The following is a 27,602-nucleotide window of genomic DNA, read 5'->3' as shown; positions in this document are numbered from 1 at the left end:
TAATTGGAGATAAGAGTTGCACGGACTTTGTTGCCCGGCCTTGCTTTGAACTGCAATCCTCAGATCTTAGCCTCCTGGCATGAGCCACTGGCACCTGGCTATTTTAATATTCTTTTAAGTAAGCTCTTTTGGGGCTTTAGAGAAGGATAAGAAACAAAAGGGTAGTCTGTATGAAAATAACATATATATCTTGGGCAAAAAGAAGCCAGGGACAGTGTTCAGGCCCTGAGTCCCAAGCCCCAGGACTGGCATGCATGCATAAATAAATAAAGAAATAAATAACAGGGTTGAGGAAGCAAGTCTAGAAAGGATCTAAGGTCAATGGGAAGGTAATTCTTCAGACTCTAAAGTAACTTAATTTTAAACTCCTATATACAGTTTTTAGCTTTGTATGGGATGATAGGGTTTAGTGCAAGTTGACCCACTGTTGAATTTTTGCTGTAAGGCTATAGGTTTTTTGATTTTTATCTGTTTTCATAAAATCTTATCTGTAAAAATTGGTTATTTTTCCTTATAACAGTTTAATTAGTTTTGCTTTTTCTTGTTTGTTCCCGTGGTATATGTGCTGAGGAGGAAGGAAAGGTTTACATAGATATCATTTATTTAGATGCCATAATTTCTCAAATAGCTTATTAATTAGATTCAGTTATTGTAAGTATTTTGTTTTGGTTTTAGGCATTATGGTGTGACTTCATTATATCACAGGATAAGTCTGAAAAGATCTACCGTAAGTTCCTTTTTGAAATTTTATTTCTCATGAGACTCAAAATGCTTTATGTCTTGGTGTTTACAATAGTAGTAATTTAATCCAAGCACTTTTGTATTGTGCATTAAAGCATTTGTACTGTAAGGATTGAATTCTTTAGTGAAAAACCCTCATAAATATTGTGTCTATCTTTTCAGGTAGCCATGAGCTAGAAAAATGCATCTGTATATTGCAAAGCTCATGTATTAATATGCATACCATCGAAGGAAAGGATTATATAGCTTCTTTACCATTTCAGGTAAGCGTGACTGCTTTCATATGTGTATGTGTGTGATTTTAAATTACTTTTTTGTTGAGGGCAGTATTGGAGTTTGAATTTAGCCTCACAGTTTCTAGGTAGGCCATCTACTGACCACCTTTCTTAGTATATTCCAGCGCTTTTGCCTATGTATTGCAACCAATAATTATATATATTTTTGGTTTTTTTTTTTAAACTGTATTTTTTTGTATTTTCTTTTGTGATACTGGGGATGGAACCCAGGACGTTGCATTTGCTAGGCAAGCCCTTTGCCACTGAGCTATACATCCCAGCACATCTAACCAAGAATACTGACTCAAATACAACTCATATACAATAACTAAATTTTAGTAGCTATTGTGGCTTACTGTTTTTCTAACCTTTACACAAATAAAAAGTTATTTAATGAAGTGAATTACAAAGTATGAGAGCATTTTGTCAGCTTAAATGATATGTAAGAAATCATTTTGGTTCTAATACATAAGGCTTATGGGCTGAGAATATGGCCTAGTGGTAAAGTGCTTGCCTCGTATACAGGAAGCCCTAGGTTCGATTCCTCAGTACCACATGTATAGAAAAAGTCAGAAGTGGCGCTGTGGCTCAAGTGGCAGAGTGCTAGCCTTGGGCAAAAAGAAGCCAGGGACAGTGCTCAGGCCCTGAGTCCAAGGCCCAGGATTGGCAAAAAAAAAAAAACCACAAAAATAAGACTTGTGAATAGTGCTGCTCTTTTTTTAGCTGCTCATAATTGTCAATGTTTAGTGCTATAGAAATATTTATTTTTTTATTTTAATAGATTTTTTTGAGATGGGGTACATATGTAGCCCAGGCTACCCTTAAACTCTTGACCTCCTCCCCCCTTCCTCAAGTTTCTGAGGGCTGGGATTATAGCTATGCACTTCCATACCAGTTACTGTTAAAATTTTGTCACATTGTCATTTTGATGTCATTTTGATATTGATATTAGCTATAGGCAAGAATTTTTTTTTCCTTATTTATTGTCAAAGTGATGTACAGAGAGGTTACAGTTTCATACGTTAGGCCTTGGGTACTTTTATTGTATTGTTTGTTACCTCCTCCCTCATTCCTCCTCCCTCCTCCCCTTTTCCCTCTCCCCCCATGAGTTGTTCAGTTGGTTTACACCAAATGGTTTTGCAAGTATGGGCAAGAATTTCACATCAAACTCCTCTTTCGTAGATTTGATTGTATTTTAGAATAGCTTGTCAGAATAGTTTTAAATATTATAGTTCATGGTAATATTACTTTGTAAAGCTCTCATTAGTGTTGTCATGTTTTCTAAAACTGTTTCCTAAAGAAAGACTAGATTCTCTTACAGATTGTCTTTTCCCACCCTTTTACTTGATAGGTTGCAAATGTTTGGGCCACTAAATATGGATTGTTGTTTGAACGAAGCAGTTCTTCACATGAGGTACCTCCAGTTCTACCCAGGTATTCATTTTATTTTTATTCATTGTAGTATTATTTTTGGACCTCTTTAGTGTTGGTTCTGAGGTAAAAATTTCAAACCAAAAGTTTGAGGTGATGATAATTTCTATACTCATAACAGATAAATGCTATTGGGGGAGAGGTCAGTCGTGGGGTTGTTGCTGAGCTCTTTAGGTCTACTACTTGAGCGACAGTGCCACTTCTGGTTTTCTCGTGGTTATTTTTTAATATACCCCTTTATAAGCACACATAGGAGGCTAATTTTCTTTTTTAGCTACCATAGATGCGCTGTTGGTATGATAGGCACATAAAGACTGCCTTTGCTTACATTACTCTGTGGGTTCTGTAATGTGCTGGCTGCTATTTGCAAATGTGCCCTGGGCTATGTTGTTCTCCTTCTGTGTATGTATGTATAGAGTCCTACATGGAGATTTCTAGGAATAAAATAGTCTTAAAAAACTTGAGGGCTGGGCTGGGAATATGGCCTAGTGGCAAGAGTACTTGCCTCATATACATGAAGCCCTAGGTTCGATTCCTCAGCACCACATATAAACGGCCAGAAGTGGACCTGTGGCTTAAGTAGCAGAGTACTAGCTTTGAGCAAAAAGAAGCCATGGACAGTGCTCAGGCACTGACTTCAAGGCCCAGGACTAGCCAAAAAAAAAAACAAAAACCACCACCGACAACAAAAACCTGAGGGCTGGGGATATGGCCTAGCCTAGTGGTAAAGTGCTTGCCTCATATACATGAAGCCCTGGGTTCGATTCCTCAGCACCACATATATAGAAAACACCAGAAGTGGTGCTGTGGCTTAAGTGGTAGAGTGCTATCCTTGAGCAAAAAGAAGCCAGGGACAGTGCTCAGGTCCTGAGTCCAAGGCCCAGGACTTACCAAAAAACAAAACAAAACAAACAAAAGAAATGTACTACCTTATGTATGTAACTGTAACCCCCCTGTACATGACCTTGACAATAAAAACAAATAACAAATAACAAATTTCAAAGGTTGGCTGCTTTTTTTTTTTGTACTGGGGCTTGAACTCAGGGCCTAGGCACTGTCCCTTAGTTGTTTTTTTTTTTTTTTTTTTTGGCCAGTCCTGGGCCTTGGACTCAGGGCCTGAGCACTGTCCCTGGCTTCTTTTTGCTCAAGGCTAGCACTCTGCCACTTGAGCCGCAGCACCACTTCTGGCCGTTTTCTGTATATGTGGTGCTGGGGAATCGAACCCAGGGCCTCATGTATATGAGGCAAGCACTCTTGCCACTAGGCCATATCCCCAGCCCCTCCTTAGTTGTTTTGCTCAAGGCGCTGGCATTCTACCATTTGAGCCATACCTCCACTCTGACTTTTGGTGGTTGGTTGGAGATAGGAGTCTTAAAGTCTTGCCTGAGCTGGCTTCGAATAGTAATCCTCAGATCTCAGCTTCCAGAGTGGTTGGTATTATAGGCTTGATTCCAGCCAGAAGGCTGCTTTTTGAGGCCATGCTTGTTTATCTAGAGAAGATTCCTTTGCAAGGAGAGTGTACAGTTCACATATGCCCAGTCATTTTGTATTGGTGATTAATTATGTATTTGTTTATTGCTAGAGAACCTTTGCCAACGATGTTCAGCATGTTGCACCCACTAGATGAAATAACCCCCGTTGTTTGTAAATCTGGAAGTAAGTACATTTTTATATTCTTTTGTTTAGTTAAGGAGCTTGAACTTCGGGCCTGGGCACTGTCCTTGAGCTCTTCAACTCAAGGCTAGTTAGTACTCTACCACTTGGAGCCACAGTGCCACTTCTGGTTTTCTGGTGGTTAATTAGAGTCTCACAGCCTTTGCTGCCTGGGCTGGCTTTGAACTGTGATCCTCAGATCTTAGCCTCCTAAGTAGCAAGGATTACACGCGTGAGCCACTGGTACCTGGATATTTTTATATTCTTTTCAGTAAGCTCTTCATGGGCTTTGGAGAAGGATAAGAAACAAAAAGGTAGTCTATATGAAAATAACGTGTATATCTTATACAATATAACAAAAAAACTGAAAAACAGGTCAAAGGAAACCATCAAATATTTTTGAGGTTCATATTCATCCAACTGCTAGCATATAGTGATAGAAACAAAGTAGTGTAATAGAATAGTGTCTAAATATGAATCACTGAAGAAAACTAACACAGCCGACTTAGAAGTCTTAGTAAAACTAGCACAAATACTCAAGGATTTCAACAGCATTGGTGTCAATAGCAACTGTAAATCTTTCAGAACATAACAGCAAGCTTGCTTAGTAGTGTGTAAGATATATATGTAACGAGTAAGTACAAATAGTAGTATGTATTTCAGTAGTATTTGATTAGTTTTATACAAACTTATACTGAAGAATTTTGGAAATCCATGGTAGAGTTGATTAGAATTTATGAGAGATGGTCGTTAGAGGACTCTTGAACTTCTTACTTGTAGCTGATGAATTTAATGGAGAATCAGCCCAAGTATTCAATGTTCAATTGCATGTATATAAAATTAAAACTTGAAATACTTTCTTCTTTAATGCATTTTAAGAAAGTTGATTCCCAAAGTAAACTTAAAATTCAGGGAAAATTACATAATATTTAATGGAGTTCATGCTTTTAGTTGGCTTGGTTTTTCTTTACCTTTAGGAATGTTAAGAACTTAGTTCAGGGGGCTGGGAATATGGCCTAGTGGCAAGAGTGTTTGCCTCGTATACAGGAAGCCCTGGGTTTGATTCCTCAGCACCATATATATAGAAAAGGACAGAAGTGGTGCTGTGGCTCAAGTGGCAGAGTCTAGCCTTGAGCAAAAAGAAGCCAGGGACAGTGTCAGGCCCTGAGTCCAAGGCCCAGGACTGGCAAAACAACAACAACAAACTTCAGAAAGATTAGTCTTAAATCCCACCATTCAGCACCTGATGGTTTGTTTTATTTCTAAGGTCTTTTTGGGTCACCACGGGTGCAGTATGTTGTAGATCCTGCAATGAAAATTGTTTTTCTCAACATGAACCCTTCCATTGTAATGACCTATGACAATGTTCAAAATGTGCATTCTGTGTGGACTCTCAGGAGAGTCAAATCAGAGGTAAGAATGAGGTTCCTTCACAATCTGAAAGGTAATGAATCATAAATAATGTCATGTTTGTGGATGCATCACATGTGTCTTTAAAACTAGTGTCTGCCTTGCATTCTCATGAAGCTGGAACTTTTAATTCTAATTACTAATTTTCTTACAAAACTGAAACTTTTAATTCTAATTACTAATTTTGTTTTTCTCCATTTTGGCTGAAGGAAGAGAATGCTGTTTTAAAGTTTTCTGAGCCAGGGGGGACTCCACAGAATGTGGCCACCAGCAGCTCCCTCACGGCACATCTCAGAAGCCTCTCCAAAGGTGATTCCCCTGTGGCTTCACCGTTCCAGAACTACTCTTCTATTCACAGCCAGAGTCGCTCAGCCTCATCACCCAGTCTGCACTCGCGTTCACCTTCCATTTCCAACATGGCAGCTCTAAGGTAGTAGTTTAAACAAGCAAGCTTGCTGTTATTGTTCTGAAAGATTTACAGTTGCTATTGACACAAATGCTGTTGACATCCTTGAGTATTTGTGCTAGTTTTACTAAGACTTCTAAGTCGGCTGTGTTAGTTTTCTTCAGTGATTCTGTTTATTCTACTACACTACTTTGTTTCTATCACTATACGGTAGCAGTTGGATGAATATGAACCTCGAAAATATTTGATAGTTTCCTTTGGCCTTAGTTTTTCAGTTTGTTTTTTATAATTGATATCTTTCTGTTGCTTGGTGTGTGTGTGTGTGTGTGTGTGTGTGTGTGTGTGTGTGCGATAATTTTTCTGATGAAGAATATGAAGTAATTTGTTTTAAAAGGTACATTACTTTAACAAAAATTCTGAATCTTTAGAATATAGTAAAGCAAACAGACACTCCTGGGATTATGCTGGGAAACACAGTCCTGTGTGAAGAACTTTGGCATATGTTACAGGACTGTGTATTCCATGAGTCTGAATTGCTAATTGTGAAACCTTTCTTCCTCTGGTTGTTTTGCAGTCGTGCCCATTCTCCTGCCTTGGGTGTGCACTCCTTTTCAGGGGTGCAAAGGTTCAACCTTTCAAGCCATAATCAATCTCCAAAGAGACACAGTATTTCTCATTCTCCCAATAGTAATTGTAATGGCTCCTTTCTTGCACCAGAAACAGAGCCAATTGTTCCTGAACTGTGCATTGATCATTTGTGGACTGAGGCAGTTACTAATACAAGGTTTGGAGTATTTAATTTTATATTCAAAGAAAAATATTGCTAAAAGTCTTTGAAAATGCTTGATATTAAGTCTAGGGGTATAACTATGTAATATTTGTCTAGTATGCTTGAGACCACTTAGTAGTAATTTTGGAGTTAAGTGGTATTTGATGTTTTATGGAAAATGAACTGCTTTCTCTACATACATAATTTGGAGTTTATGACCTCCCCCTCCTTCCCCCCAGTCCTGGGCCTTGAACAGAGCCTGGGCACTGTCCCTAAGCTGGTTTGCTCAAGGCTAGCATTCTACCACTTGAGTCATTGCTCTACTTCTGGCTTTTTCTGTGTATGTGGTACTGAGGAATCGAACCCAGGGCTTCATGCATGCTAGGCAAGCACTCTACCACTGAGCCACATTCCCTAGCCTCTATGACTTTTTAAAAAGTTTTATCTTCATGGCAGTTAACTGTCAACTCTTTTAGATGCAGCTTAGACCTGATGTGTTTACCTTTTCTCCTTTTATATGTTGTTTAATAACCTGTATTAATTGAGCCACATGCTAATATATATTCCAGTTAACAAGCTAATAAGTTACTGTCCATAACTGCAAAAGAAAAGGGTGGTGTTATAGCAGAATCCAGTAATAATTATGGTAGGTCTCTGGCAAATGAATAGTTATTTGCTGGAAAAATGGGGAAGGTCATAGTAAGCAGCTGGAGTTAGTAGAAAAATTCAGAACTGTGGGTGGGTAGCATATGCAGGGAAATGTAAGCTGTCCTACTTGGGTTTGTATGGTGAAGGAAAATAGCTAAGGAAGAGGAGCTTGAGAGAGGGATTGCCTGGAAAGTCTGTTCTGTTTGATGAGAGTAGCAAGAAGGCTATGTATGTGTGTTGTAAGTGCAAGGGAAAGAGCAGAGTAACACCCAAGGGTATTGTAGTATAGGTTTATAAAATAATGGTCTAGGCAAGAGGTGTGGATTAGAAATGTGTAGAAGTGGGCTCTGGGGCTCCTGGAGTCAGTCTATTATGTATTAAAAGTAGGAACATCTCATACTTAGAATCCTAGCTTCTCAGGTTGCTGAGATCTGAGGATTGTAGTTTGAAGGCAGCCTGGGCAGGAAAGTCTGTGAGAGTCTTATGTCCATTTTACCACCAAAAAGCCAGCAATATAGCTCAAGAATAGTGCCTAGCCCTTGAGTTCAATCAAGTCCTAGGGTCAGCATAAACAGACACATGAAAAAAAAGTAACATTTTCTTAACCAGACCATTTTTATTTAGTCGACCAAATGGAGTCCATTTTTAAGATCCACACTATTTTACTTTTTATTTCAAGCTACTTTTAGACATTCTACTGCTGAGCATTTTTTTTTAATGCTGGTTATTTTTCCGCTAGGATCGGTCTTCCTGCCTAGGAGTGCTTCTGGACCACAGTTTGGCTATTTCAGGCTTCCTATAGTAGCTGAGATGTTAAGCATGTGCTTCTGTACCTAGCCACTGAGATGGAGTCTGTTCAAGCTAGTCTGAAACTGCAGTCCTCCTGGACTCAGCTTTGCGTAGCTAGGATGACAGATCTGTGCAACTGTGTCCAGGTTATTTGTTGGAAAGTGGTGTTGTGAACAATTTTCTGCTTCAACTGGCTTCAAACCATGTTTTCTCAGTCTTGTCTTCTCAGGGAGCTGGGATTAAAGGTGTGAGCCTCCAGTGCCTTGCTTGTTTTAATATTTTTAATATGAGACAGACTATTCAGTCTGAAAGCATGGAAAGCACTGAAAATACAGGGACAGAAAATGACTTATGTATGTGGAACCTGAAAGAAGCCTGAATGGATAGATTAGATTTAGGAAGAAAGATTGGTGGAACGCTGCACAGTCATGAAATTCATTCATAGAGATGATTTTGTGTCTTCAAAGTTCTTGCTTGTGTCAGATAGCCTTAAAATTTTGTATAAAGGGCTGGAAATGTGGCTTAGGGGTAGAGTGCTTGCCTAGTATACATGAAGCCCTGGGTTCAGGTCCTCAGCACCACATAAGCAGAAAAAGCTGAAAGTGGCTCTGTGGCTTAAGTGGCTTGAGCAAAAAGAAGCCAGGGACAGTGCTCAGGCCCTGGGTTCAAGCCCCAGGACTGGCCAAAAACAAACAAAAAACATGAGGTGGAGTTTTGGAACAGGGCTGACAGTTTTTTTTTTTTTTTATATTAATCTATTCCAGGGAGAAAAATTCACAAGCCTCAAAGGTATTTATTACAACTGACCTATGTGGACAAAAATTCTTATGCTTTCTGGTGGAGTCCCAATTCCAATTACGGTAAGTGCTTATATTCCCCATTATTTTTGTGTAAATTATTTAGGGCTGATTTCTTTTAAGAAAAAAATTTTTAAGTATCTTTGTTTAGAAGTAATTTATATGTCACAAATTCATATGCTTTATATATTAATTAATTATTTTTAGTAAATTGACAGTTATATCAACATTACTACAATACAGTTTTTGATAGTTCTTGTGGGTTTTTGTTTTTGTTTTTTTTTGTCGGTTGTGGGGATTGAACTCTGGCTGTACCACTTGAGCCACAGTGCCAATTCGGGTTTTCTGGTGGTTAATGGAGAGAAGAGTCTCATGGGCTTTCCTGCCTGGACTGGCTTTGACCTGGGAATCTCAGATCTCAGCCTCCTGAGTAGCTAGGATTATAGGTGTGAGCCATTGACACTCAGTAGTTTTTGGCATTTTTATACCATAAAAATACTCTTTTGTGCCTATTTGCGATTTTGTCGTCTTGTTTCTAAACTAGGTGCCTATTCTGTAGGCTCTCAGTCTGAACAGATTCTTCTTTTCTGGACTTTATTTTATGTGTGTGTATATGTGATGCTTATGCTTGAACTTAGGACCTGGGCACTGTCTTTTTTTTTTTTTTTTTTTTTTAACCAGTCCTGGGTTTTGGACTCAGGGCCTGGGCACTGTCCCTGGCTTCCTTTTGCTCAAGGCTAGCGCTCTTCCACTTGAGCCACAGCACCACTTCCAGCCTTTTCTGTGTATGTGGTACTGAGGAATCGAACCCAGAACCTTATGCATACTAGGCAAGCACTCTACCACTAAGCCACATTCCCAGCCCCCTAATGATTTTTTATGTTCATTTTTCTCTTTTGAATACGTTACTCATTTATCTTACTGAAATATTCAAATGATTTTCCCTTTTATTTACCTTTTTATTTGGAAATAATTGCACATCATAGGAGTTTAAAATTAGTAGAGAAGTCTTTGATACTGAGCAGTCTGTTTTTCCCCAGTGGTATCATCTGTATAATTGTAGTACCTTACCAAACTCAAGAAGTGGATAATCAGGATGATATCACATACCTTTTAGATATCACCAGTTTTACATGTGCTCGCGCGTGTTTGTATGTGTCTCAGTGTAGTTTTCTCAAATGTGTATATTTGTTTTTTTTGTTTTTCTTGCCAGTCCTGGGCCTTGGACTCAGTGCCTGAGCACTGTCCCTGGCTTCTTTTTGCTCAAGGCTAGCACTCTGCCACTTGAGCCACAGTGCCACTTCTGGCCATTTTCTGTATATGTGGTGCTGGGGAATTGAACTCAGGGCTTCATGTATGGGAGGTGAGCACTTTTGCCACTAGGCCATATTCCCAGCCCATATGTGTAGATTTGTAAATACTCTCTAAATGAAGATATAAAATACCTTTATCATTATATAGTTTGCCCTTTCCTTTTATGGTCATCTTATGGTCCTCCTACCCTCGATCCCTATGGCCACAGCTTTTCTCCATCCTTACTTTTCCCTTTGAGACTGCTATATAAATGGAAGCATACAGTAAGTATGTAACTTGTAAGACTCATTTTCTATTCAGCAATGTCTTAAATATAAGAAAGATAAAGATTGTATATATCAGGAGCTTATTTATTTTATTTTATTAATGTTTAGGTGTGTGAAGTTTCAAGAGAGTAATGACAAAACCCAGCTCATCTTTGGCTCTCTCACCAACATACATGCAAAGGATGCAGCACCAGTGGAGGTAAATACAGGCACATTTCTTCAGAAGTTGCAAATTATTATGCTTCATTTGATTTTTAATTCAAAATCATGTTAGTTTGAGCAGATTGGAAAAGAAACATTTTGTCTTTTTTTAGAAGATAGACGCCATGGTAGTCCTAGAAGGCAATGGAAACCTTGTACTATACACAGGAGTGGTTAGGGTAAGTAAAAGTAGCATGCCATCCTCTCTGTAGGACTGCCTTTGCTATTTATATAAGGGTTTTTGTGCCTGCTTGCACAATTTGGCAGATTTGAAGATGATGTTTACAGTGTAGATTGGCTCTAATTTATTTTTGCATCACTAAATAGGTTTTCCCTCCTTCCCTCTCACTTTCCCTCTCTTCCTTTCTCTTTTCCTTCCTTCCCTTTCTTCTTTCTTTTGCCTTTTTTGTTTTTGAATCAGTATCTCACTGTATGTACTAGACCAGTTTTACTGGGTTTATAGGTTGGAATAATTTGTTTAAAATTTCTCATTTTGGAATTTTTATGTAAGAGAAAGTCATAGTCTATACTCCTCTGACTGTAACTGTTGATGTAGCTATTTTATATTCATCATTCTATTGTATTGTTATGCCAAATCTTTACTATATTGCTAGTCACTAGAGTGGTTTTGCTGTTTCCTATGATAAATAATACTTAAACTTTTAAGCTGTTGTATCTCATGCCCGATATCCCAGTTGTTTGGGACGAGGATATTGGAGGATTGTTGTTTGAGGTGAGCATGGGCAAAAAAAGTTAAACAAGATTCTATCGTAGGGCTGGGAATATGGCCCAGTGGCAAGAGTGCTTGTCTTGTATACATGAAGCCCTAGGTTCAATTCCGCAGCACCACATATATACAAAAAAAAAAAAAGCCAGAAGTGGTGCTGTGGCTCAAGTTGGCAGAGTGCTAGCCTTTAATAAAAAGAAGCCAGGAACAGTGCTCAGGCCCTGAGTTCAAGCCCCAGGAATGGCAAAAAAAAAAAAAAAATTCTATCATAAAGAACAAGGCAGACATAGTGCAGCATACCTGTAATCCCACCTACCCAGGTTGAATAGATGGGAGGATTGCTGACTAAGACTAGCCTGGGCAAAAATGTGTGAGACCCTCTCTTTAAAGTAAGGCAGCTGGTGGTTTGGGCCAAGTAGTAGAGCACCTGCCTTTCTAGAAAGCACAAGGCCCTAAGTTCAAACATAGTACTGTCCTCCACGAAGCTTTTATATATACTTCTGGTCTTTAGAGTATATTTGAATTTCATGTAAAAATTATTATTTTTTTTGTCAGTCGTGGGACTTAAACTTGGCCTGTGTGCTGTCCCTCAGCTAGTGCTCTACCACTTTGAGCCATACTGCCACTTCTGGTTTTCTGGTGGTTAATTGGAGATCAGAGTCTCACAGACTTTCCTGCCCTGGTTGGCTTTGACCAGCAATCCTCAGATTTCAGCCTCCTGAGTAGCTTGGATTACAAGTGTGAGCCTCCAGTGCCAGGCGTAAAATTTATTCTTATGTCCAAGATTTCTATGATCATTTCTGTTATTTTGAATATCACTCTTGTCATTTTTAGTACAGATCTGCCTCCTCCACTTCTTATAGTATTTTATTTTTTTCATCTGAGAATATGTCTATTTCACTTTTAGTTCTGAAGAATAGTTTACTGAGGCATAGAGTTTTGGGTCTTTCCATTGAGCACTTGTAAAATGTGGTCTGGCTGGGGATATAGCTCAGAGGTTATAGCATTGCATGATCTTGAGTTCAGTTTCCTTCAAGATCCCTGAGTTTAATGCCCTTGAGTTTGATTCCCTACCAAAAGAAATGCCCCTTTTTCCTGGCCTCCTTTGTTTCTATCCTTTTTGGTTTGTTGTCCTCTCTTATAATACTTCTCCCTTTTTTTTCTGGATACTTTCAGTATTTGTTTTTGTTTTTTGTTTTTCCCAGTCTTGGGGCTTGAACTCAGGGCCTGAGCACTGTCCCTGGCTTCTTTTTGCTCAAAGCTAGCACTCTACCACTTAAACCACAGCACCTCTTCTGGCTTTTTCTGTCTATCTGGTGCTGAGGAATCAAACCCAAGGCTTCATGTATGCTAGGCAAGCACTCTGCCACTAGGCTGCATTCCCAGCCCTCTTTTTTTTTTTTTTAAACTATTGTGTTCAGTATGAGTTTCTTTGTTTTTAATCCTGTTAGGGGCTCTTAAACTTAGTAGTTTTTAAAAGATTATTGGATTTGCAACTGGCTATTAGAATTTGAAAGATTGTAAGTATTCATTTTATCTAAAGTATTAATTGTTAAGTATTGTTAAAGTAATAATTTTGTTTATTGAGCATATCTGACATCTGAACATATTTTACATGCCTTAACATTTTACTAAAGGGTATAATACATTTATTACAGCTAGTTTTCTCTGTATATCCTTTCATTGTCCCAAGGTGGGAAAGGTTTTTATTCCTGGACTTCCAGCTCCTTCTCTGACAATGTCCAACACAATGCCTCGGCCCAGTACACCCCTTGATGGAGTTAGCTCTCCTAAGCCCCTTAGTAAATTGCTTGGATCATTGGATGAGGTAAGAAATGAATTAGATCTTGTAAAAAATATTTTTTCTAAGAACTGTGATGAAATTAGTTCTTTTCTATGTCTAACTTCATTTAGATAATACTTAAATAATTAGTATAATTTTTTAGATAAACAGATTTATAAATGTATAGTATAGATTGTAGATATAAACAGATAAATGTAGTATAATTCTTTAGTGACTTTTAGCTCTTGTGAAGTGTGTGGTATACTTAAGTCTCATGAACGAGGAACACAATATACCATGAGAAGGCACATCTTGATGAGATGACATGGCAAAATTGTAGCCTCATCTCTGAGAGCTATGTCAATCTTGGCTTGGACCTTGATGATATGTATGTCATTGGAAAATATGAAAGGGCATTTGGTTCAAGACAGGAGGTTGTAAAAGACTCCATGCTTATTTGTACCATCTCCTAACATACAAGGTAAGGATTCAGTAGATCTATGGAATGAATACTTTAAAAACTGAAAGTTGTTTGTTGGGTCAAATGTGGTAGAAAGTGGATGATAGTGTTTTTTGAGCATTTCTGGTGTGATCTAAGTGATTTTTCAGTATACATGCAGTTAAGACCATATAACTGATTGGTAAAATACTGCTGTGATCCTAGTAGTATAGAGGTACTACATTGAGGTTACTTGTCTGAAGTCAGAAAATTAATAGGTGGTAAAATTGGGATTTATTCTCTTACTGGTATGCTCTTAAAGGAAGAAGGATGGAAAGGATTTTTCTGAGTGTTATTGTCAGACATTAGTCTTATGAAGAAGGAGTTAAGAATGTCATGATTAGTTTAAGATAGGTTTATCTTGGGATTGAAGGAAGCTGGGGGGGACCGATTAGATTCTGAGTGAAGATGCTTGTGTCATTGTAAGAGATACAGAGAGAGTATGAGCTAGGGCCATATATGTCGAAGGAGAAATGTGACACAAGAAGCACAGAGAAGTATAAATGACTGTTATCAGTTGATTGCTTTTTGGTGTCCTGGTTAGAACGGTACTCTAGAAACAGGGCTCAGGGTTTTCTAAGTGGCAGGGATAGGTATTTATGTTTACCGGATACCTACCCTTTCTAGTATGAAGTGTTCTGTATTTGATGAATATTTAAGTACAGATCTTTAAGAGCAATTCAAGAGAAGGTTAATACTGATAGTTTTGGGTGCTGTCCAACCTAGGTTTTTTTTGTTGTTGTTTCAGTAGCAGGGTTTGAATTCATGGCTATGTGCTTGGCTTTTTTGCTTATGTCTGGCATTCTGTTACTTGAGTCATACCTTCAATTTAGCTTTCTTGCTGGCTTTAGACTACAATTCTTACATCTTAGCCTTCTGAGTAGCTAGGATTATAGATATGGGCCACTGGCCTTGACTGATTTCATTTTTGAACATATACAACGAAATAGACCCTTTCCCTTTCATGTCAGTACATTTACAGAACTTCTAGAATGAAAATTTGCGAAAGTCTCAGAATCTTGTCATTTGGAAGAAGTTCTTTTGTGATTAAAAATGACCATCACTATTTTAGAGTTCGTGTCTTTGCTAGTTATGAGGTCACAGGAAACCACAGTCTTAATGCACTGGCTGATGGTGTTTTCACTTCTGTGACAAGATTGTATCATGAGCCATAGAACCAGGATGAGTGGGCTGAGTTTTTCCTGCTAGATTATGTAATAAATGAATTGTAAGTTTGATTGGCTCTTAGTGTTGATGAGCTGTTCCTTTAGGGATGTCCTATAGATTGAATTACAAGAATATATAAAGGGTCAGTGGTCATAACTAGAAAACTAAAATTAGAAGTGCCTGTAGTTAGTAACAAGTTGATTTAAATTTTCTCTATACCTGTCTGTCTTAACCACATATCTGTGGTTAAGAAAATAATTGCTGTTTATATTTTTTCTGCTGTATTTTTTTTTTATAGTACTGAGGATTGAACCCAGGACGTTGCACTGTGTGCCCTTTGTCACTAAGCTAAATCCCAGCCCTGTTTTGTGTATCTATAAATCAATACTTGTCTATAGGGGAAATGTCAGTGGTCCTACATTTCTGCTTTTCATTGCTTTTCCTTCTATCTGGATTTCTAGTTCCTGAAGTTGTCTGTCTTGGATGATTCATATTAGTCTTTGAATATTTCTAAAAATGCTGCTACTTTCTGTCTCTTTAGCCGTGGCATTTCTTGCATTGTCAACCTGCCCATATGTACTCCACATCCAGGAAAAAAGTTCAGATTTCCAGAGAATAAAAAGCATGAATGTTTGTCCCTCTCCCTGTGGTTCCTTTCTTGCTCAAATCTTAAACCAAAGCCTCTTTAGCTTTCTAGGTGCTTTGCTGCTTTGGTCACCATTTGTAGTTACTTTCCAGGAAGACCTTAATCCTCTGCAAAGTTCTTCATCATAACTAGGGTAGGCTTATTTAAACCACCCTGTGAAGTCCTTTGTTAGACTAGAGGCAAAAAAGAAATAGTCAAGTTTCTTCATCCTTAATTTCTCAAAGATAGTTTATTTGTCCTATGTTTATAACTTTTTATAGGTTGTTCTGCTGTCCCCAGTTCCAGAATTGAGGGATTCCTCAAAACTTCATGATTCTCTCTATAATGAGGATTGTACTTTCCAACAGCTTGGAACTTACATTCATTCTGTCAGAGATCCTGTCCATAACAGAGTAACTCTGGTAAGTATCTATAAAACAGTAGGTAGTTTTCCAAGAATTGTGGCTAATACTTCAAACTTGCTAGGATCCAAAGTTTTGTATGAAAAATACAAGTTTTACACTGGCTATCATTCTTACTAAGTACCGTTTAAAAATGTTCAGAGACTTTTAGACTGCACAAATTCACTTCATTTTTTTTTCTTTGTGTTTCCATTCTTTTCACTAGGAACTGAGTAATGGCTCCATGGTTAGGATCACTATTCCTGAAATTGCCACCTCAGAATTAGGTATGATTGAGAGTGACTTCTCATTTCTGTGTGTCCTCAATTTGTACGTTTTGGAATAATTGGTGATTTATGCCAATAATTGAGGTTTAAGAAGTTATTTTATTCCTTGGAAACTATTGGTTAGGTTTCTCCTTTGGTAGAGAAGCTAAATAGCTGGAATATGCTTTCTTAGTACACTGTGTAGTTAAGGACATGCTAATTCTGTTTCCCTGATGTGCCTTTACTATTCAGTGGTACTGGGGTTTGAACTCAGGGTCATGGGCTTGCTAAACAAATGCTCTGCCACATGAGTCATGCCCTCAGTCTTTTTCTTTTTTTTTTTTTTGGTATGCATGTGCTTTGGTTGTTTTTGGGATAGGGTCTTGAATTTTTGCTGGGGGCTGGTCTGGAACCACAACTTTCCTGCCTATGCCTCTGTGTGGCTGGGACCACAAGTGCATATCAACATGCCCAACCTATTTGTTGAGATGAAGTCTCAGGAGCTTTTTGCTCAGGCTGGCTTCAAACCCTAATCTTCCCCATTTCTGCCTGTCAAGAAGCTGGGAACATATGCCCCAAAGTCCATTGATGCTCCTTTTAAGGGTGGGGAGGAAGGGCTTATGGAGTCTCACTATGGTGATGAGGCTGACATACAGGTATGTCCATTCATTTAGAACATCTAACATTGATACTTAAGCATTGCTGTTGGTGGATGCCTGTGTTGAATTAATAAGTTGCCTAAAATAATCAGAAGCAGAATTTTGTATGAATTTTTTGGTATAAAATTGCCTTTTTCATAACATGACATTTTCAAGAGTGTAAACAGAAACAGTTATTAAATATTGGGGCAGTAGATGGAAATCAGGACTGTTTCAGATGAACCTGAGGCAAAATGATCAGATATCTGTTCTTAGTCCTTTTTTGAGCCCTGTCAGATTCAATCGTTGGTTTAATTTTCAAATGGTTGTCAGAGAATGTTTGCATCTACTGACTCTTTACAGCAATTAGCCTTTTCATAGTAGTAACTCAAAACTTTCATTTGAAAGTGGGAAAGAAATTCATGAACAGGAATCATACTAAACTTAATCCCTTACTTTTAATAGTACAAACATGTCTACACGCAATTAAGTTTATCCTGCCAAAAGAAGTAGCAGTTCAGATGCTTGTCAAATGGTACAATGTCCACAGTGCTCCAGGAGGACCTGGTCACCACTCAGAGTGGAATTTATTTGTGATTTGTCTCATGAACATGATGGGCTATAACACAGACCGCTTAGCATGGACCCGAAGTGTAAGTAAATACAATTTTTTTCTTTATAAATTACTCAGAAAATAATTTTTACATGATTAATATTCAGATTCTAACATAACAAACACAATAACAAGTATCCTTCTAGGTATTAGAATAATACCAAAGTATACCATATTTATATGTTGTAAATAAAGCATTCAATACAGATAACATTTTACTAGTAATTACAAGTAATGTTCTCTCCCCCGCCCCCACAAGTCCATAGTAATAGGGTTTGAACTCAGGGCCTCCAGTGGTTTGCTCAGCTGTTTGTTGCTCTGTTACTTGAGCCACTCTCCCAGTCATGTTTTTGTTTTTTGTTTTTCTTTTGAGATAGTATCTTAAAAAGTTTTCTGCCTGGGCTGACCTTGAACTGTCATCTTCTTTTCTCAGCCTCTTGAGCAGCAAGGATTACAGGTCTAAGTCACTGGTGCTTGGCTATAATCATTGACTCTTTATGTGTTAGAGCACATGTGACTCTTTGATTTCATCTTCATGAAATGACTGGGAGTTAGGTTGGTATCAGTAGTGATTTGCTCATGAGTCTTCTGACTCACATGACTTAATGTTCTTTTTCTGCAGACAGGGTTCTTTATAAGACAAGTCTGAAGACAAGACTTACTGCTTGGCACGTGAGGAAGCAAGGCTTGTTTTGAGGGAATTTAACACACTTTAGCTGAGTGTCTACTCTGATAGTAGTATAAAACTACACCCTTTACCATCTTCCCCCAGCATCTCTTTTGTCTTTCATAGCTGATGAAAGCCTGCAGTTTATTGCCTATAGTGTTGGTGTTTTCTTTTTACTTTGGAGATTAGTAGGCACCTTACCTTTGTCTTGGTAGTCCACCTGTCCAATGTATACCTTTTAGCCTTGTGATAATAAATCCATTAAAAAAGTTTTTTAAATCTTCATTATGAAAGTAAATGTGCTTGCTGAGAAATATTTGGGAAATGGAGGACTAAGATGAAAATTATCGTAGCACTCCTTTGTATTTGCAGATGTGTGGTTTCAAGGAACCTACCATTCTGGAAAACCACAGTACTCAAGATACATAGAATTTGGGCTGGGGATATGGCCTAGTGGCAAGAGTGCCTGCCTCGGATACATGAGGCCCTAGGTTCGATTCCCCAGCACCACATATACAGAAAACTGCCAGAAGCGGTGCTGTGGCTCAAGCGGCAGAGTGCTAGCCTTGAGCGAGAAGAAGCCAGGGACAGTGCTCAGGCCCTGAGTCCAAGGCCCAGGACTGGCAAAAAAAAAAAAAAAAAATCTAAAAAAAAAAAAAAAAGATACATAGAATTTAGTACTCTAAAACTACTAGAATTTACCTATACTCTATGTACACTAGGTTTGAGCATCCATAATTTGAAACCACATGGAGTAGGCTTTGTTATTGTCATAGAAGTTATTGTTGTAGGCTGGGGACATAGCTCAGGTAGTACAGTGCCTATTGAGCACTTGTGAGGCCCTGAGTCCAAATCCTCATACTAAAGTTGTAAGTTACTTTGGTAAACATGAATACCATTCACCAAAGACTAGATCTTACTTCATGCTCTTATTACAAGTACTGTGAATACGTATGTGAGTCATTTTTTCTTGAATAGCATCCAGCTTTTGCTAAAGGTACATATCATCTTTCAATAGGTATGAAAATTTCACTATCACTTAAATTAAACACATTAACTTTCACTTTGATTTTGGGACACTATTTGCTTTTGGGAGGTGTCTAAAAATTAAGGGCAGGGAAAAAGCAGGTCACACGAAGGTTTAAATAGAATTGATACTGATTTGGGATGACCGAGGGCTGCTCTGTATCACCTGAGCTGTGGTACTATGTGTCTAGGATATTAACATTTTTGTTCTTAGATTCTTTTTTTGGCTTTTGTTGTAATTATTTTTGACTGTGCTTAGTATTAAAACTGCCTGTATTTTCTGAATGTGTTCAAATATAGTTACTTTATGAGGTTCTGGGGAATCAAACCTATAGCTTTTGTACATGTTAGTTAAGGATTATGTCCTTAGTCCTAAGCATTGATGATACTACCTTTTAATTGAAAATGACTAATCAAAATTTCTCATAGTGTTAAAAATTCATTACAAAACACTTTATACTTTACTATAATTACAACCAATAGGCAATCATTAGGCTGTGTTGAATTTTTTTTTCTTTTGTAGTCATACTGGGGTTTGAACTGAGGACTTTGAGCTTGCTAGACAAGCACTCTGCCACTTTTCCTGTCTTATGTTTCCTTCCATAATTTCATCTTCATAATGACCTAGAAGAATACTTGTATTACAGTTTTCTAGGTGAAAAATGAGATCGTTTTCCTCAGTTTCTTCAGCAGAACTGATATCTTAATGCTTTGGTTAGTTAAGAATAATAAATATATGATTTGTCTTTCCGGTTTATTTTCTAGATTGACTTTGAAGGATCACTTTCTCCAGTCATTGCACCCAAAAAAGCAAGGCCTTCTGAGACCGGATCTGATGATGTAGGTATTCCTGATAATATAAATTAATTTAGGGTCATTTTAATACCAAGTTTTTTTTGAAGAGTAAGTTCTGTTTTGTTGTGTGGTCATTCATTCACTTTTGTCTTAGTCATCTAAAAATTACTATAAATGTATGTGTTGCTGCAGGGTTTCAGTGTGAACGTATAGGTATTATATTGCTAATTTGTCACCTAAAGTGACAGTCTTTATTTTTTTCTACAGTGATGATTCTCCAGGCTCCAATATATCAGATTCTGCAGATCGTTGTTAAGTGGTCCAAATATTTTTTAATAATATCTTAAATTTATAGTTTGGTCGGTTTTGACATAAGCATATTTATGTAATTCATACTCCTATCAAAGCACAATGTAGCTGGGTGCTGGTGGCACACACCTATAATTCTGTCTACTCTGGAGGCTGAGATCTGAGGATCTTGATTCAAACCTAGTCCAGGTAGTAAGATCCTTGAAACTCTATCTCTAGTTAGCTACTAGAAAACTGGAAGTGACACTGTTGTAGACTACCATCCTTGAGTAAAAGAGCTCAGGGTCAGTACCCAGGTCCCATGTTCAAGCCCCATGACCAACACAAAACAAAACAACACAGAATGTTTCCATAATTCCCTAAAGTTCCCCTGTGCCATGTTTCTTTATTCCCCTGTATCTTTTTTAACTTCCTTAAGCAACCAGTGACTTGCATTCTATCACCATATGTCAGCTGTGCCTTTTCTAGAACTTTATATAAATGAAGTAATGTAGTATGTAACCTCTAATTTATATATGTAACATCTTTTATTTATAGCTTATGTAAAGAAACTAATTTCCCTTGGGTGTAATGTTTTGAAATTCATACTGTATAACGTTTGTTTGCCGGGACCCACTGCTGAGTAGTATGAGTACACCATAGTTTGGTTCTGTATTCTGATGAGTATCTAGAACTTCTTTTTTCTTTTTCTTTGTGTGTGTGTGTGTGTGTGTGTGTGTGTGTGTGTGTGTGTGTGAACTAGATTTGAACTGAGGGCCTTGTGCTTGCCAAGCAGATACTCTACCATTTGATGCATGCTTTCAGCTTATTTCCTTTTTTGGGGGGGTGGGGAGTAGGGTACCAGTCCTGGGGTTTGAACTCGGGACCTTGATGGTATCCCTGAGTTTCTTTCACTCAAATCTAGCACTCTATCACTTGAGCCAGCTTTTTTTTTTTTTTTCTTTTTTCGTTTTTTCTGGTGGTTTATTGGAGATAAGAATTTCACAGACTTTTCCTGCCTGGGCTGGCTTTGAACTGTGATCCTCAGATCTCAGCCTCCTGAATAGCTAGGATTATAGGCATGAACCACCAGCACCTAGCCTATTTCCTTTTTTTTTTGTGTGTGCTAGTCCTGGTAATTGAACTCAGGGATTGGACCTTAACCCCAAGCTCTTTTTTTCACTGAAGGCTAATAGTTACCACTTGCACTACAACCCTACTTTTGGTTTGCTGGTGGTTAGTTGGAAATGAGAGTTTCACTGACTTTCCTACTTGGGCTGACTTTGAACTGTGATCCTTAGGTCTTGCCATCTTGAGTAGCTAGGAGTTGATTTTAACAATTTAAGTGTGTACAAAGTAATTTGCCTCATGGGCTGGGAATATGGCCTAGTGGTAAGAGTGCCTGCTTCATATACATGAAGCCCTGGGTTTGATTCCTCAGCACTACATATACAGAAAATGGCCAGAAGTGGCACTCAAGTGGCAGAGTGCTAGCCTTGAGCAAAAAGAAGCCAGGGACAGTGCTCAGGCCCTGAGTCCAAGGCCCAGGACTGGCCAAAAAAAAAAAAACAAAAAAACCCAAATAACAAACAAAAAAGTAATTTGCCTCAGTGATTTTAATTGTCTTTGACTGCTAATGATTTTTTTTCTTGCCTATTAGCTATTTCTTTCCTTTTCAAAAGAAAAGTTTTTGTTCAGATATTTCAGCTGTTTTTTAGTTGAATTTAAAAAGTACTTACTGAGCTATGGAAGCTCCTTACATATTCTAGATAAGAGTTTCTTGATTTCATGCTTTAGTTGTATATTTTATTAATATGTTGTTTAGCTGTTCTTTTTGGTGAGCGAGTACCATTTTTTTCAATTTTGGCTATCTGACTGCTGGAAACTAGTGGCTCACCTCAAGTCTTAGCTACTCAGGAGGCTAAGATCTGAGGATTGCAGTTGAAAACCAGCCTGGGAAGGAAAGTACATGAGATTCTTATCTCCAATTAACTATCAAAAAGCTATAAGTAGAGTTGTGGATCAATTGGTAGAGTCCTATCCTTGAGCAAAAAAATACACAGGGCCAGTGCCCCAGGCCCTGAGTTCTAGCCTCAGGACTGCTACAAAAAAACTTTTTGTGGGTTTTGTTTTGTACTTGTTTATCTCCCCCCCCCCCCACAGGTTCTTTCTATGTAGACTCGCCTCCAAATCATGATCCTTCTATGTTAGACTCGCAAGTGCTGCAATTACAGGCATACAGTTTTTTCTTACATGGTTCTTTCTATATGTGGTCCTAATGTTAATATAGTTAGTGGAATATATGAAGCCTTAGAAAAACACTAGTAAATTCCAAGATCTTGAAATAGCATATCACATTCTTTCAACAGAGTATAAATCACAAATACAAATCAAAGCAGACCCAAAACACATAATCTCAATGTGTTAAAAATGACTTACAAAGTAGAAGCTAAAGTAGACATAAGACTTGGAAAATATCCAGTCTGAATATGAAAGATTTAGTTGATTATTGGATTATGTTATGGGCTCTAGTATTTTATAAACCTGAAAAGATAAGTTTTCCAGGTGGATGCAGGTAGACCTTTCCTCTTAGCAAAATGTAAACCAGTGAGTGTGATGGTTGTTAGACCTGCCAATCTGTATTTCTCATCTTCCTTTTTTTTTTTTTTTTTTGCCAGTCCTGGGGCTTGAACTCAGGGCCTGAGCACTGTCCCTGGCTTCCTTTTTGCTCAAGGCTGGCACTCTGCCACTTGAGCCACAGCGCCACTTCTGGCCATTTTTTAAATAGTAGGATTCTTCTCTAACGTCTCTTTATGAAAAAATATTTTTAAAAAATAACTTGTTTGCCAGGCTCCCCTGGCTCACACTTGTAATCCTAGCTACTCAGGAGGCTGAGATCTGAGAATTGCAGTTCAAAACTAGCCTGGGCAGAAAAGTCCACAAGATTCTTACCTCCTTTTAACCACCAAAAAGCCAGAAAAGCTAAAATGCTCAGGGACAGCACCTAGGCTCTGAGTTCAAGCACCAAAAAAAAAAAAGGAGAAAAAATTTGTCATAATGTTCATTACTGGCATCTGGAAATTGCTTGGATGTTCATAGTTTCTTCTTTTTTCAGCGTTGTATTTTTTCCCTATTAATAGATCAACTTAAAATGGAATTTGGGTTAAGTGAATCTGCTTTTCTTTATTAATAATGACATTTCAAGGAGACATTATATAAGCAATATCCTGTTTATTCTTCTTAGGACTGGGAATATTTAATAAGTTCAGACTACCACAAGAATGCTGAGTCTCATCTTTTGACCAGAACCTTAGGTTTGAGTTTGTTGAAAACTTCAAGGGTGAAGGATGAAGAATTGTCTCAAAACCTCATCCTGGATTCATCTACTCTTCTCTTTACTCATATACCTGCAATATTTTTTGTACTTCACCTTGTCTATGAGGAGCTTAAGTTAAATACTCTAATGGGAGAGGGAATTAGCTCACTTATAGACCTTCTTGTTCAGCTGGCAAGGTAAATACTGTTTATATATTAAAAACTGCCAATAGGCCCTAGACATAATATATAGTAACTTTATCAACATGTTTCTGAAATATACCTTCTCAGACAAAGAGCATTTCTTTTTGTGAACCACAGCACTGTGTAAAGATAGCACTAGGTAAGGGAATACTATTTATGTTAGAATTTTTAGTCTCTGTAGAGTAGCTGAGCATAGTAGTGCATGCCTATAATCTAATAATTTGGGTAACTGAGGTGAGGAAGGATGATTGAATTTGAGGCCAGCCTGGATTACAGCTGGGAACCTTGTCTCTTACTCCTCTAATAACCAAACCAAAATGAGTCAAACAAACAAAATCCTTAGCTAGCATCCCCAATTTCTAGAAGACAGTGAAGTTCATAGTGATTACTTCCTAGAGATCACAGAACTAATAGAAGAGGAACACTACTACAGTGCTTGTTCTGTAATTAGAGCCTCATGGCAAAATTGGTTATATTTGTCACAGTGGGCACTTTTTAAGAAACTAGATTATCTTTTTCATAATATTTTAAAAAATTAAGTACACAACTGGTTAATCTTTCTAACTCTCACAGAAAATGCTGTAATGCCTTCTTTATATGCTTTTCATATTTTTAGGGACTTGCAATTGGGGTCTTACGTAGATCATTACTATCGAGACTATCCAATGCTTGTCAAAACTACTGGACAAGTTTGCACCATTGAACAGGGTAAGTGTTTGAGTTATTACAGATTTTCTGAACAGTGTAGAGACATTGACGTGTGTCTGTTTCAGTGAAAAACAAGACACGATTCTCATTAAGCAAAGTGTCTTCACCAGGCTCATTTTAGTTTCTGATATTTGGTCCCTGACTTTTAGTAAGTCATTACTTCTTAAGTGTACATAGGAAAAACTGTACCCATGCTTAAGTTTAGAGGGAGCTTTTGATGTTAAGGAATACTTTACATGTGTACTGTCTAGTTAGTAGCCATTAGTCACATTACTTGAATTTAATTAAAATTAAGTGTTTAATTTCTCAATGCACTAGCCATTTTTCTAATGCTCTGTAACCACATGAACTGTTTAAACAGCACAGATGTAGGACTTTTCTATCACTATTTTACTGTCCTAGACCTTGAGCTAAAGGGACTAAGTTTTAACCTAGTTCTTAAAGCTGAATTCTTATTTCTCCTTTGTTTTCTGACCTTTAAGATAAGGCCAGGAAATCTTGATTAGATTATTTTAAGCTTTGGGAACCAGTTTGCTAAAGTACTATTGAGGATGGGAAGAAATAGAAGTTGTTTAAGTTTACATTTGATAACATATTCAGCTATTTATTCTTGTGGGAAATGGGAAGTATTTCGAAGAATGTGGGGAAATGTTAACCTGTTTTGAAATGACTGGTACAGTTAATCATTTTCCCTGAACACTGTCCCTGGCTTCTTTTTGCTCAAGGCTAGCACTCTGCCTCTTGAGCTCACAGCACCCACTTCCAGCTGTTTTCTGTATATGTGGTGCTGGGGAATTGTACCCAGGGCTTCATATATATGAGTTAAGCACTCTTGCCACTAAGCCATATCCCCAGCCCCTTGTCTTATAATAATATTCTTGTCTCTTTATAAATACTTATCTAATTTTTAAAGGGCAAACAGGATTTATGCATCACCCATCATTTTTGACTTCTGAGCCACCAAGTATTTATCAGTGGGTGAGTTCTTGTCTTCAAGGTGAAGGAATGCCACCCTATCCTTACCTCCCTGGCATCTGTGAAAGAAGCAGGCTAATAGTCTTGGTATGTATTCAGTGTGGTGACTGTCTTGTTTAATGTTGTTGTTTTATTAGTATGCATTAATTGTACAAGGAGGAATGCATTGTTACGTTTTCATACCTACCTACCTACCTATATACATATATACAATGCATTTTTTTGGTTGTTTGTGGGGCTTGAACCTCAGGGCCTGGATGTTGTCCCTGACCTTTTTTGCTGAAGACTAGTGCTCTACCACTTTGAGCTGCAGTTCCACCTCTGGTTTTTGAGTGCTTTTGGTTGTTTTTTTTTTTTTGCCAGTCCTGGGCCTTGGACTCAGGGCCTGAGCACTGTCCCTGGCTTCTTCCCGCTCAAGGCTAGCACTCTGCCGCTTGAGCCACAGCACCGCTTCTGGCCGTTTTCTGTATATGTGGTGCTGGGGAATCGAACCTAGGGCCTCGTGTATCCGAGGCAGGCACTCTTGCCACTAGGCCATATCCCCAGCCCTTGAGTGCTTTTGGTTTTGGAGATATGATTCTCATGGGGCATTTTCTGCCGGAGCTGGCTTCTAACTCTGATCCTTAGATCTCAGCCTTCTGAGTTGCTGGGATTACAAGTGTGAGCTGTGCTCTCAATATTCCTTTATCACTTGTGTGTTCATAGACCTGTTTATAAAAAGATGTAAAGTTAAATCAACAGAAGCTTTTAGTCTTGTCATGTGTTTTATTACTAGAGTTATTGGATGTTTTGCTAATGAGATATTTGCAACAATCATACCAGACTCCGCTAGCATCTTGCTCTGCTATTAAGAATATCTTCAGGTGCTCGTGGAGATAGATGGTATTGGCTGGTTAAATGTAGATGAAACGAAGAAAGGGAAAATAAGGAAGAGATCTAAGTTTTATTGTGGGCCTGTTGTCTTTAAGGAACTTGATTTTCTTATTTAATAGATTTGGTTTTTTTTCTATATATTATTGTGCTATTTTTATTAGTGTGATTTGCATATTTTTATATTTGCTATATGGCATATATTTAAACTTTGGATAGGATGTGTGTATATGTGTTATGAACAAAAGGATGAGATAATTTTCTTTGTGAAAGCAAATACTATTACAGCTCTTTTGAATTTAGAGTGTGAAGATACTTGGTAAATAAAAGATTATTTAGCCTAGTAGTTAATCCTGCCTCCACTTCCAAAATAAATTGGAAGCAGTTAACATTTTAAAATAGGTGTGTGGTCATATGATTTGGCACTGTAGTAGAAACTTTCTCTACCTTTTTTTTTTTTTTGATACCTGTTTACCAGAAAAAGTTTCTTGGTATTGTTTGTAAATAAGCATAATGTTTTAAAATGAATGAAAGCCAAACTGAGATCTTTCTAAATAGCTGTTAGATTCTACTAGGATAGGATTAGGTACCCTTTAAAATGAGAAAAATTGAGTTTTGGTGAGACTGTGAAGCAATTGAAACTCATTTTGCTGGTGAGGCTACAAAAATAGTGCAGAATTTGGAAAAACTGAGTTTCCTGTGAAGCAATTCTAATTTAGGGTATTTAAGAGAATCAAAAACATAGAAAAACTTGGGTGTGAATGCTTAAAGCAGATTTTCTTATAATTAACACATTGTAAACAACCCAAAAGCTCACCAGTTTTTTAGTAAAATTAATACATCTGCATACTAGAGTAATAGAGCAGTAAATAGGAACAAACTTCTAATATAAGCAATAAAGCAAATGAATCTCAAAGGCACTATGCTACATTAAAGAAGGAAAAATGAAGGCTATATATTGTATAATCTCTTACATAATGTACAACAGACAAAACTATGGGTCAAGGACAGGTTTCCAGTGTTGGTGTAGAAGGAGGCAGTTGATGGCAGAGGTCACAGGGAGCCTTTTGCTGTAGTGTAGATACTGTGTTTTGAGTGTGTTTGTGGTCTATTGATTATATTATGGTGTCCAAAGTCATGGAGTTTCAATACCTTAAATGGATAAGTCTTCTAACATTATGATTTTTCTCCCTAATTATACCTCAGAAGTGTTAATAGTATTCATATATCCTCAACACTTGATGGAATAAGGCAGGAGGATTGCAAATCCATCCCAGCCTGAGCTGTGTAGTAAGATCCTGTCTCCAAAACATAAAAAGTAAATAATGACTCTTC

At 37.8% G+C, this 27,602-nt stretch overlaps 1 protein-coding gene across 1 annotated transcript in view; it reads left to right on the top strand.

Moving 5' to 3' along the window:
* The window catches only part of Anapc1 (anaphase promoting complex subunit 1), an 80,897-nt gene that overhangs the window by 9,657 nt on the left and 43,638 nt on the right, over nt 1-27,602 (top strand). Inside the window, exons 4-21 of the mRNA XM_048352346.1 lie at nt 676-727; nt 904-1,004; nt 2,368-2,450; nt 4,030-4,103; nt 5,368-5,513; nt 5,720-5,940; nt 6,491-6,700; nt 8,887-8,982; nt 10,608-10,698; nt 10,814-10,879; nt 13,121-13,255; nt 15,783-15,923; nt 16,129-16,189; nt 17,272-17,459; nt 19,878-19,952; nt 23,440-23,708; nt 24,331-24,422; nt 25,336-25,484. Coding sequence (XP_048208303.1) covers nt 676-727; nt 904-1,004; nt 2,368-2,450; nt 4,030-4,103; nt 5,368-5,513; nt 5,720-5,940; nt 6,491-6,700; nt 8,887-8,982; nt 10,608-10,698; nt 10,814-10,879; nt 13,121-13,255; nt 15,783-15,923; nt 16,129-16,189; nt 17,272-17,459; nt 19,878-19,952; nt 23,440-23,708; nt 24,331-24,422; nt 25,336-25,484 — 2,250 coding nt within the window. The remainder of the gene's footprint in view (nt 1-675; nt 728-903; nt 1,005-2,367; nt 2,451-4,029; nt 4,104-5,367; nt 5,514-5,719; nt 5,941-6,490; nt 6,701-8,886; nt 8,983-10,607; nt 10,699-10,813; nt 10,880-13,120; nt 13,256-15,782; nt 15,924-16,128; nt 16,190-17,271; nt 17,460-19,877; nt 19,953-23,439; nt 23,709-24,330; nt 24,423-25,335; nt 25,485-27,602) is intronic.

The sequence above is a fragment of the Perognathus longimembris genome, chromosome 8 (genome assembly GCF_023159225.1).
Source record: "Perognathus longimembris pacificus isolate PPM17 chromosome 8, ASM2315922v1, whole genome shotgun sequence".
Lineage (NCBI taxonomy): Eukaryota > Metazoa > Chordata > Mammalia > Rodentia > Heteromyidae > Perognathus > Perognathus longimembris.
The sequence above is the reverse complement of the archived record's forward strand: the minus strand, read 5'-3'. Positions and strand labels throughout refer to the sequence as shown.